The sequence below is a fragment of the Ailuropoda melanoleuca genome, chromosome 11 (genome assembly GCF_002007445.2).
Source record: "Ailuropoda melanoleuca isolate Jingjing chromosome 11, ASM200744v2, whole genome shotgun sequence".
Lineage (NCBI taxonomy): Eukaryota > Metazoa > Chordata > Mammalia > Carnivora > Ursidae > Ailuropoda > Ailuropoda melanoleuca.
In genome coordinates, this window is record NC_048228.1 from 70,745,380 (window position 1) to 70,756,616 (window position 11,237).

An 11,237-nucleotide genomic window follows, 5' to 3' on the forward strand; every position below is an offset into this window, starting at 1 on the left:
GCCCCTTCCCCCCCAGGCCCGCCCCCGCCCCGCGCCGCCCGCAGCGTCACCGCCCGCCCCGGCCCCGGGAGGGGAAGGGGTGGCTCCCGGGCAGGGGCTCCCGGCGCGTTTCGGGACAGGAGGCGCGGGGCGGGGACTGCGGGAGCGGAGTGGAGAGTGTTGGCAACCGCTCGGCCCCGGCCCGCTCGCTCTCTGTTACTCACTGACAGCGGCGGCATCCGAGTGCATTTTCGGGCAGCTCACACCCCACTCGCCGCCCCAGGCTCCCGCGCTCGCCTCGCGGTCCCCCCGCCGGCTCTCCGCACCAAGGCTCGGAGCTGAGGACCAGCCGCCAGCACACCCGGCCCGCCTACCTCGGCTCCAACCATTGGCTGAACTTCGGTTGAGGGACCGCCCCTCCGCGTCTCTCATTTGACAAAAGGAGTGCGGAGGGCGCCGGTCAAGAGCTGGCAAAGAGGCCCCGCCCCTTAAGGTCCAATGCAATTGGCCCTGGCGCCTAGTCCCTGTAACGCCCCTGGCCGAGGCCACGGTCTGGAGCAGCAGGTTGGACCCGGCTGCTGTCACTCATCCCCGGGGGTCCGAAAGCGCGTGTAGGGGCGAGGCTGGGGAATTGGTCCACCTTGACCCTGAAGCCCCGCCCCGTCACGGGCGGGATTGGTGGAGCTACAGACCAACCGAGAAAGATGGGTCGGCTTCTGAAACAAAGCACGCGTGGTGTTCCGCGAAGAGCCAAGAAGGGAAAGCACAGTTGGGGCAGCTTGTGTCCCGCTACAAGAAGTAGGGAAGTCACCCCCTACTTGGGTCTCAGACTTGTTTCGCACACCTCAGAGCGGTTCTCAGCAGGAGTCCAGTCCGCTCCGAACTTGGACTGGGACTTCTGCTTCGTGTTTCCTACTACTGGAAACTGGATAAAGAATCGCCGCGTCCTCCTTTCCAGCAAACCCTCGGGTGAGGAACAAATTCCCATTTCTTGTACAACAATTGCAACAATCCGTCCTCTCCCCGTTTTCGAAATGCGCGTCTCTTTGAGAATCACCACATGTCTTCCCCCTTGGTCACAAGTGGGCTGTTCTAAAGGCTAAATGCTACAGGCATTGTCCGTCATACACACATCTGTATACGTCCCACACAGCATAGAGGAAATCAGGGCCACGCGCTGAGCTTCGGGCTCGGTCTGGCACATTGGCAAGTCCAGAGGGTAGGTGCTGAGCCCTCAAGGACACCTAGCCTGAATCTAATTCACTGATGCTGAGTGGGCCTCATTTGGCTGTTACTTGTCAAAAGAAGGTGTTAATTTAAGTGAATTCTTAGGACCATTGAGTTTCCTAACTCAAAAATTCGCACCGTTTTCACGAGCTGCAACCACTTTTCTCAAAGCTCTCCAACCAACTCATCACACTTAACCATAATGTAGCAGAAAAATATTTTGAGATATTTAGGGAGGATAGCCCCCTCCTATCCCAATCACAGAACACATACACCACTTAACATGTATCCCAAGACCCTTAACCTGTATCCCAAGACCCTGCCCCAACCTACAGCCAGGGCATTACACACCTCCTCAAGGAACAGATTACACCACAAACGATTGGTAACAAAACATTAGTCATTTTGGTTTTAGATTTCTTCAGCCAAGGCTTTTGAGCTTCAGGGTTCCGAAATTTAGGTTTCAAATCAGAGGATAAATGTCACAAAACCAATATACTTTGAAAGAACAGGATCAAACCAGTTCCTCTGTCCCATACTACTCCTGTTGTAGTATACTCCATCCCTCTTAATCCCTAATGTCTCATGGGTAAATTACATCCTTATAATTTTATATTTATCATATTTCTATCATTCAAATATTTTTTTTAAAGATTTTATTTATTTATGTGACAGAGAGACAGCCAGCAAGAGAGGGAACACAGCAGGGGAGTGGGAGAGGAAGAAGCAGGCTCCCAGCAGAGGAGCCCGATGTGTGGGACTCTATCTGGAACGCCGGGATCACACCCTGAGCGGAAGGCAGACGCTTAACGACTGCGCTACCCAGGCGCCCCTATCATTCAAATATTTATGAATCACTTTGCCTAATCATAGAATCTCAGAATTGACCTGAATTTATCCACTTTAGGTTTCTTCTCAAGATTCTCATCCATATTGGTGACCTTTAACCTGGCAGGTACGTCAGCTGGGCCTCACAGAGGTGGGTAAGTACCTCTGTACCTCTGGACTTTGAAATAGGCCATGCTAATTCTAAGAAAGTCCCTCCTTACTCTGAACGGAAGAGCTGCTCCTGCATCCTTTATCCTATTTATGTTTTCATTTCATTTATATTTTCAACCTATTCTATATCTAGGAAGTAATAAATTATATAGAGCTTACACAAGTCATAATATTTTATACATAAAATATTTGTATGTTTTTTATTGATCATGGTACTTCAGGGACTGAGACACAATTGTTGTTTTGCACAGAAATGTGTTTGCTTCTTGACACCTCCAAATTAAAATAAGCCCACAATTAATTTGTTTTAGGTAGCCATTTACGATACTGATTTATTTGCAGCAAACTTGATAATAATGTATATAATGGCTAAGCTACATGAGCGACCTGCCCCCTGCTTTGTCCCTAGCACCCAGCACTTCACTGGCTCATGGTGTTCACAAAAATATATAGAATGTTCAATCTTTGTTATTTCTCAGCATCACTTTCAGTTAGGTCAGTATCACTTCATTTTTTTCAAATGAAAAACAGACTTAGAGAGTAATTTAAAACAGATCTTTTTGGTAGGTCAACTATAGCCTAAAGATCAAGGGGCTAAGCTCATTCTTAGTCTGCTAAGATTCAGTGACCTACATGTTGTATGAATAGTAAAATAGGTATAATTAAGTGATTACATAATGTTCTGCAGGTATCACTCCATCATTTTAACAATCTGCAAGACTATAATCCCTTGAGGGCAGGAATTTTTCTTATATTTATCTTTATGTCCCTAGCATCTAGTATAGTGCTTTCAAATAATAGGCACTACTTTATTGTTCCTTAAAATGAACTGAATGTTGACTGTAATGTGAAATTTTAGATCTGGGAGAAGCCTTGGGAAAATCCAACTTCCTCATTTCAAGATTATAAGAGTTGAGATCCAAAGAAGTTAAAGGTCTAATCCAAGTTACTCGGCTAGTTAATAACAAAGCAGTAACTAAACTCAGGTTTCTCAACTCCTAGACCAGATCTTTCGCCTGTACCAATATCAAAGCTTCAAATTCCAAAGATGTGTAAACTACTCTTCCTTCCCATTTGAGAGTTATTATAGCAATATAATATGAGTTCTATACTTCATAGCTGGAATACTGCCTTCTTTTTTATGAAATTCAACAGGAATTTTTTCAATATTTAACAGAACATTAAAATTTTTCTCATTGGTACCATCTCCAAATAACTTCATCTCTGTGGGGAAGTTTACTGAGATAATAGTGTTATACTTCTGTGCCTTTACATTCAGATCCTTGTGGGGGAAATTAATAAGTGTCATAGGAGTATGATGGTAGAGTAAAACTTTTTCCCAAATTCCACACATCCCACCTATAGCATGCTTTTCTGCATGTGTTGGGGATGGGGATACAGAGTGGAGAATGGCCTATTCCTAAGACTGAAATAAACTTGTGCCTCTTAGACAAATAGATAAATGTGCCCTTGATAAAATTGGAAGAGAACCGGAAAGAACATATGTCAGGGAGGGATTAATTCAGCCTCAGACTGCAGTGATAGAGTATGTAGAAATCTATGAGTTACCAGAAGTCAGGCTACATGGGTTTACATGGAAACAAACAACCAAAAAAAAAAAAAATTAAGTATATCTGTAGAAGTCAGGATAGTTTATTTCTCCAAACTTATAATCAACTGAGAGTTTGCTAAACCAAATGACGACAACTTTTTTTTTTTAGTTGCTTCCCATGTGATAGGCACTACTCTTATAGTGCTTTGCTTGTTGGAGTATCCCACCTAACCTTACAACACTCTGGGGGTACTAATACTGCCCCAATTTACAGATAAGTTAATCGAGGCTTATCCGTTCAGTAACTTGCCACCTAGCCAATAAGGGATTTGTGTCCCTAATTGGTCAAACTCCTTGTGTTATAATGTTCCCTCTCTTCTTAATCAGGTTAATGTATGCCCTCCATACCTGAGAGATTTACTTATAAAGATACAATGATATGGAGGTGAATGTGTTTTTAAAAGATAGTGAAACCTGGGGATGCCAGGGTGGCTCAGTTGTCGGCCTTCGGCTCAGGGCGTGATCCCGGGGTCCTGGGATTGAGCCCACATCAGGCTCCTCCTCTATGAGCCTGCTTCTTCCTCTCCCACTCCCCCTGCTTGTGTTCCCTCTCTCGCTGGCTGTGTCTCTCTCTGTCAAATAAATAAAAAAAATCTTAAAAAAAAAAAAAAAAAAAAGGTAGCGGAACCTGGCCTCTTTATCTAGAGTTGAGTGTGTAGACACTCAGGCTGCTTTTGTAGATGTATATTATGAAAAATATGAGTCTGAAAGATTATTTCCATGTTACTCCATCCTTTTTATCTATTTTATCCTTTTGACCTTATTTCAAGAGCAACTATCGACTTCATGGTATATTATTAATGAGATTATTTATCTAGAGTATCTAATGAGGCTCTGCTGAATATAATACGTTCCCTACTCTGATACATCAGTGGGAGGGGCAGCCTCTTCAGCCTACTGGAATTAGCCTTTTAACCACTGAGACCTGTGCTCTTAATGGGAAACAGTTTCAGCTCTTAAGCTTTTAATTTCATAAGAATGCCACTGTAACTTATGCTGCTTTTCACATATATACACAGACAGTTTTGCAATAGGCACTTGCCAAATGCTAATAGGGTAATAAAAATGGAGGTTTTGTTTTTCAGTACCTATATATAGTCATGTCCCAATTATTAGGTTAATGGAAAAAGCATAGAAGTAGACATTTTCCTCCGTTGTCACCAACAGGGACAGTCTCACCTCTAAACTGGTCATGATTGACAAGCTGAAAAGATGGCATTGTTTGCCATATATCTTTTCACTACACTTTTTCTTTCATCAGCTTCCTTTTCCCCTGCCCCTGTTATGCTAGAGGTTAGGGCACTGACAATGACACACAAACAAGTGACCCCCTAATCACTCCAGGTTACTTTGTAGAATTGATATACTGTCATGTGTGTTTGTAATGTACATCAAACCTCTGTTTTTGTTTTTTTTTTTCCATCAGCCTCTGTTGAGGCAATAATGTAACTCCCACAATAAAAAAGAGACCTTAAGAGATGGACCTTTCTGGAACCAACTCTACACTGGACGTCTTTAGCCATGGCAGCACTTTTGACATTTTTTTCTGAAGCAGAACATAAGCTTAATCCAGATGGCCTGGATTAAAAACCCATTGGTTTAAGAAGACAACCCACCACTTGAGACAAATTATCTTACATCTCTGTGTGTCTTGGTTTCCTCATCTGCAAAATAGTGAAAATAATAGGAACTACCTTATAGGTATGTTTGAGAAATAAGTGAATGAGTAAGTATAAGTAAAGCACATAAAAGTACCTGGTTCCATATCTGGTAGCTGCAGCACTCAACATATCCTTGAATCAACCCTTCCCCCTCACAGCTAGCTTGTCATCCCAAACCTTTCTTTTCCTCTAAGCTGGTCCCTGACTCCACAGTCACTATGTTTTATTAACTTGGCTTCCTTTCTCCTTTCTAGAAAGAGTTTAAAGTGAACATTGAGTTAGGGACAAAAGCGTTCTTCACCAAGACAAGCCACCAATGTGAAATTAGCCTAGTTTGAAACTGAAATGTGAGACTTTATACAACAAAGAAAAAAAATGAGTACCCAGTATCAATGCTGTGTCATTCAAACTCTCTGAAAACTAGCTTAATGAAAATTGATTGATACTGGAAGTTCAGATGTATATGGGAAATTCCTAAACAATTAAACAGATTGTAGTAAATTACAGGGAATTCTACATAAATAGAGGCACATATTGTGTTCCCATAGCGACTAATTTCTCTTCCTTATCCTTTGAAGTAATATTACCCTTCCCTGAGTGCCACAGTTACTGGTATAAAAGATTTTTAATCTGCTATAGCAGAGGCAAAGTGTCTTTAAGTATTACCCTTGGGCCAGCCTGGAATAAGATGGAGACCCTCCCACTTAAACCCTTGAGCAGTCATTAAACTTGTCTGGGCCTCAATTCCTCCCTCTATAAACACGGGAATAATATCTTCAAGGGATAAATCTGATAAAATATGTACGAGCATTTATAAAAGTGGGAGAGAGAAGCAGAAATAAATGCATGAGCACCGATTATGTGATGCTTTCACATACTTCCTTGTGAACTTTGTGCAATCTTGTGAGGTGCAGTTGGCTAATTTTTATGCCTGGGGCTATTTCAAGTAAAAATGAGTCTGTGTTTTTAAATTATCTAGAAAATCTGGGTTTCCTTCTTTATGAAGCTGCCATTTTAGGGATCTCTCAGAAAAGCTAAGAATTTTCCAATTCTGCTGAGATTTGACATCAGTGTTTCAATTTTTTTTTTTTTTTTTTTTTTTTTTTGGCTAATCTTTTTCTCCAGCATGACTATAGAATGCTTAAACTGGCACTTTTCTTTTTTTCTTTTTTTTTTTTCTTTTTTACCCAGGGCCTTTTATTTTTTTTTGGAAATCACACCTGCCTAGGGATTTAACAGAGTATTTGAATAAACCTATGTTCATTACCACGTGTTCTTTTCTGAATTGGGTATTTTCACCTTATTCACATTGAGCTAATCAAGTCCTAATGATGTTGCATTAAATTCAATCTCAGAAGGTATAATTTTCCAATCGAATCTAAACAATGCATGGCGTTTATAGTGACTTTCATAAATATACTATTGCTTCAGTTCCTCCAGCTAGCAGGGTATGGGCAGAAAGAATAACCATTTTACTTGTACAATGGCTTTTGTGTGCTGCCAGGCTCTTCATTTCTCCTCTCCTTTTCTAGCCTGCTTCCATGAATACAATGTCTTTTTAACATCCCTCTCAGGGCAGTACAGGAGGCCCCATCCATCTCCAGACGTCGGTGGCTGCACAGCAGCCGAGGATCTCATTATGGCAAAGTGAAGCATTCTGGGAGAGTGGATGGAGCCGGCAGGCAGCAGTAGGAAGTGGGGGAGGGAAGAGGAGGACAGGAGCTGAGGAAAATATATGCTCACTTCCTTGGTGATAACATGTTATGGAAGTAAGAACTTCCTGTTCTAGAAAGGAAGAGGATGTGGGATGTCAGAAACCTGTGACTAAGCAGATTCCAGCTCCTACAAGCTGGTTACATCTGCCTTGGCTACCACAAGCCTCCTGACGCTCACACCTGAACCCCCCAGTTGGTGTCACCACTGAAGCCATGTTGTGGGAAGAAAGTAATGAATCCAGGTATTTAAGAAAAGTACCTATGGTTCCAGAATTGAAAAAGGAAAGAATTTGGAGGCTTGTGCAGGAATGCACGCATGTGCACACACAAGCACAGGCACACATACACCCACATTACAAATCCCTGATTTACTCCATTGAAAAATATTTCCTTCCAACTAACCTGAATGCTTACACTTTAGTTGGTTACACTGCCTTCGCCAAAATAGGTTAAAGCAAATGCCCTTAACATTTTGGGAGTCACAGGACCCCTTTAAGAATCATTGAAAACGATGACCCCCTGTCAAAGGCCTGAAATCTACCTATGTCCACCCCATCACCCCTAAATTAAGAATTCCTAGATTAGACATTCGAGTTTACAAATATTTCCCTTTCAAAATCCAGACACTTGAGGTACTTGTCAGTGGCTATCAGTAATTTGCTGTTGAGAGAGGAGTTCCACACTCTCCTCCAGCCTGGCTGATATCTGAGCCTGAGCTCAAATAACGGGAACTGCTGGGTGAGGTGAGCAGTTTCAGGCTGTGGAGCAGTAGGAGAGGAGGGAAGGCTTGGCTCTGGGGGGCAGCATTTTCAAGGCAGTATGGAGGGATTGGACTATTGGACAAAGAGCAAGAGAGAAGCAGTGCTCTTTGGAGAGGAGATGCCAAAAATAAACTTCTGTTTCCGAATTTCGCTCACCTCCAGTTCCAAACTGGGTTGCAGTCAAAACTGCTTTTTCTGCAGTCACCCACACCCAGACTCTGGGTTCTCTCCTGCCCACAGTCACCCTTTGCCTTCCCTCTCATCTAATTGTTTCATCCTCTCATCCCCTAACCCCAGGCCCTGATCAGCTCCCACTGGGCTCTGACCGCCCTGCCCCACCCCCATCCTGTCAATTTACTGGCAAAATCTGACCTTGAGCCCTTGCAACTGCTTTCATTTCATTCTTCATCCCTCGACCTCACAGTCACTTTTTCTGGCTTGAAAGCTCTATCAGTACAACCTTCGTCTGTTCTAAACCTCCATTCAAATTTTATATAACTGTAGCTTTGGGAAACATTTCAAATTCACAGATAATAGACTGGGGGATATAAATATGTATTGGCAAACACTTAAGTACCACTCACTTGGCACCAGGCGCTGTTCTAGTGTTCATATCAACTCATTTAATCCTCTCGACAATCCCAAGAGGTAGAAACTTTTGTTTAACTCATTTCACAGGTGAAGCGATTGAGGCACAGATAGATAAAGTAACTTCCCCAAAGTCACACAGCTAGTAAATAGCAGAACTGGGAGAATTACACCCAAGCAGCCTGGCTTCACATCTGTATTTTTCATCAGTTTGCTATATCGCTTCTTTGTATAGTATTGTACGGAGGGCTATTTGCCCACCCTCTGCACCCCACCCCCGGAACACACATTCCGAGTCCTTTATTATGGACTTGGCACTGGTATGCAGTCACACCTAACATAACTCTAGGGGGCCAGGGCAAATGTCCCGTGTTCTCTCTGCCCATCATTAGTGGCAACACGAAACATGGTTTCCCCGATTTCAGGGTATGGAACTTTATTCTCTTCCTTGTTAAAATGATTTGGGGATCTGGCAACAGGACTACCCACTGGGCTATGTAAGAGTAGGGCTCAGGGGCGCCTGGGTGGCTCTGTTGGTTAAGCGTCCGACTCTTGATCTCAGCTCAGGTCTTGGACTCAGGGTCGTGGGTTCAAGACCCATATTGGGCTCCATGCTGGGCATAGAGCCAACTTAAAAAAAAAAAAAAAAGTAGGGCTCAAAGGAGCAGAGTATTGCCACAGGCAATTGGATTTATAGGGTTGCCATTGCATGTGGGTCAAAACTCTGCTACTTGCCCCCTCCTCCCACTAGCCTTCTCTCCCTTTTGCAGCTCCCCTTTTAGGAGCCCAGGGCTCCCATCGTGGTGCCTGGTGGCTGGCCCCCCTGGACAGACCCGTGCCATTTTCAGGACGAGGTCCATCCTCAGTGAGTGAAGGCAAATCTCTCTGCTCCCTAATAAGAGCAAGATTGAAACAAGATTAAACAACATCCCGGAGGAAAGACACAGAGGGGTTGCTTGAGAATCAGAAGGAGACCAGACTTGTGCTGAGAGGCTGTGGTACTCGGGAAGGGTTTAGGGCCAATTACTCTTGCCATTTTGGGGTTAGGAAGTGGAGACGCTTCTTTTTTCCCTGCCTCTGAGTCACTCTTCTACTATCGGAGCAAAACGACTCCCGGCTTCCCACAGCACCAGGCCAAGTGTGCATCCCAGCGCCGTCAGCCTGCTTCATGCACCCCAGAGATGCTTGTACCTGGGACCTATCTGGATGATCCACACTTACCTGTCCACTGTCTCATTCCTTCAGCTCGTTGTGCATGACTGGCTTGCTGTTCTCGGATAAGCTAATCCAGGGGAAATAGAGATGCATTAACACAGTACCCCTTGCAAAGATATTTAGCATTGAAATAGAAGACTCCTAACAAACACATGGCTCAACACCAACAACATACTTCTCCCAGCCCACCGCCCACCCTTAAGTCTGTCCTCCTCCCTGTGTCCATGAGGACTCCTTCCCAGCCCTTCCCACTCAGCTTCAGGCTCACCTCCATTAAGCCCTTCCTTGACTCTGGTTGCCCAGAGTCATGTCTTTTTCCACTTCACACCTGCAGCACTGGAACGGAACTTGGCAGGAGGGAACAGAACCAGAACAAAAGGGAACAGAATGTTTGGGCAAGACAACCTCAGAGGTGAGCTGGGCACATTCCCTCCTCTCACAGGTGGGGAAACAAAGACACAGGAGAGTCTGGTCAGACAAGACCCATGGCAAATCAATGGCTGGGTGGGGCCACTTGGACTTTTTCCTGCCTGGCCTTCCCCTCTTCTGCTAGGAAGAGCCCTGCTCCTTTTGGGGGAACTGCTCACCCCACCATTCATCAGATACAGTTTTGATAGCCAATCAGGGTAGCTCCCACTCCTAGTGAGCACATGATCTCTTTCTTGCTCATTCATCTATTCATGAAATAAACATTATCAAGGGCCTTTCACGTGCCAAACACTACTGGGCTCTAGGAATAACACGTTGAGCAAAAACAGACCCAATTGCTGCCCTGATGGGGCTTATGAGCTCACAGAGGAGGCAGTCCTTAAATAATCACGCAAGCAAAGTAAAATGCTATTTTGACAAGTAGCAAGGAAAAAAGGTACACAGTTTTTGGGAGCATACAATAGGGGAGCTGACTTAGGTACTGACTTAGGTACTTTGTACAGTTGTACAGTTTGTGCACTGCACAAAGGAACACAGCCAAGGCGGGGCAAGGAGGTTGGAGTACCACTTACAGTCTGCTCACCAATCCATGGGCTTGGCGTGAGGCTGTGTCTGCTCAGAGGAAGGGGCACCTTGTTCTTCACACACTGGCACTGTCCAGCCAAAAGGGTCGTCTTTTTCTAATTCACCCCAAAGTCTCAAATAGACCAGCCAGGGCTCTGGGTGTGATTCAGTCAAGGAAATGAGTAGAAAGAGGGGAGGCTCCTCTGAGGAGGTGACTGGAGACACATGAATAACAAGTAGTAAATAAACTAAGTGGAAAGGAAGAGCTTTTCAGACACCAGGAAGAGCCCATGCAGTGGCCTTCTCATAATGGCTACCTAGTCCCTAGTTCCCAGCACTTTGGTGGTTTGGTTGATCCCCTGCCTTCCCAGAGGATTACTCTCATGACATTTCCTCCTTGTAGTTCAAAATTAGTTTCTGTCACTTACAACTGGAGAGTCCTGGCTCATAGAGCAGAGCCAGCCCAGCTCTCCTTCTTCCCAAGTCC

The 11,237-nt window shown here is 44.4% G+C and overlaps 1 protein-coding gene across 3 annotated transcripts in view; it reads right to left on the bottom strand.

Annotated features, from left to right (window-relative positions):
• Window positions 1–10,094, bottom strand: part of DCUN1D4 (defective in cullin neddylation 1 domain containing 4) — a 79,150-nt gene extending 69,056 nt beyond the window's left edge. For 2 of the 3 annotated variants that reach the window (XM_034671831.1, XM_011225244.3), the window contains exon 1: window positions 204–357. In XM_034671831.1, the coding sequence (XP_034527722.1) occupies window positions 204–228 (25 nt within the window). In that variant the 5' untranslated portion in view covers window positions 229–357. Of the gene's footprint in view, window positions 1–203; window positions 358–9,763; window positions 9,825–10,025 lie in introns of those variants that run through there. The other variant, XM_019799841.2, reaches the window with a different exon arrangement.
• Window positions 10,095–11,237: the final 1,143 nt, after the last annotated feature.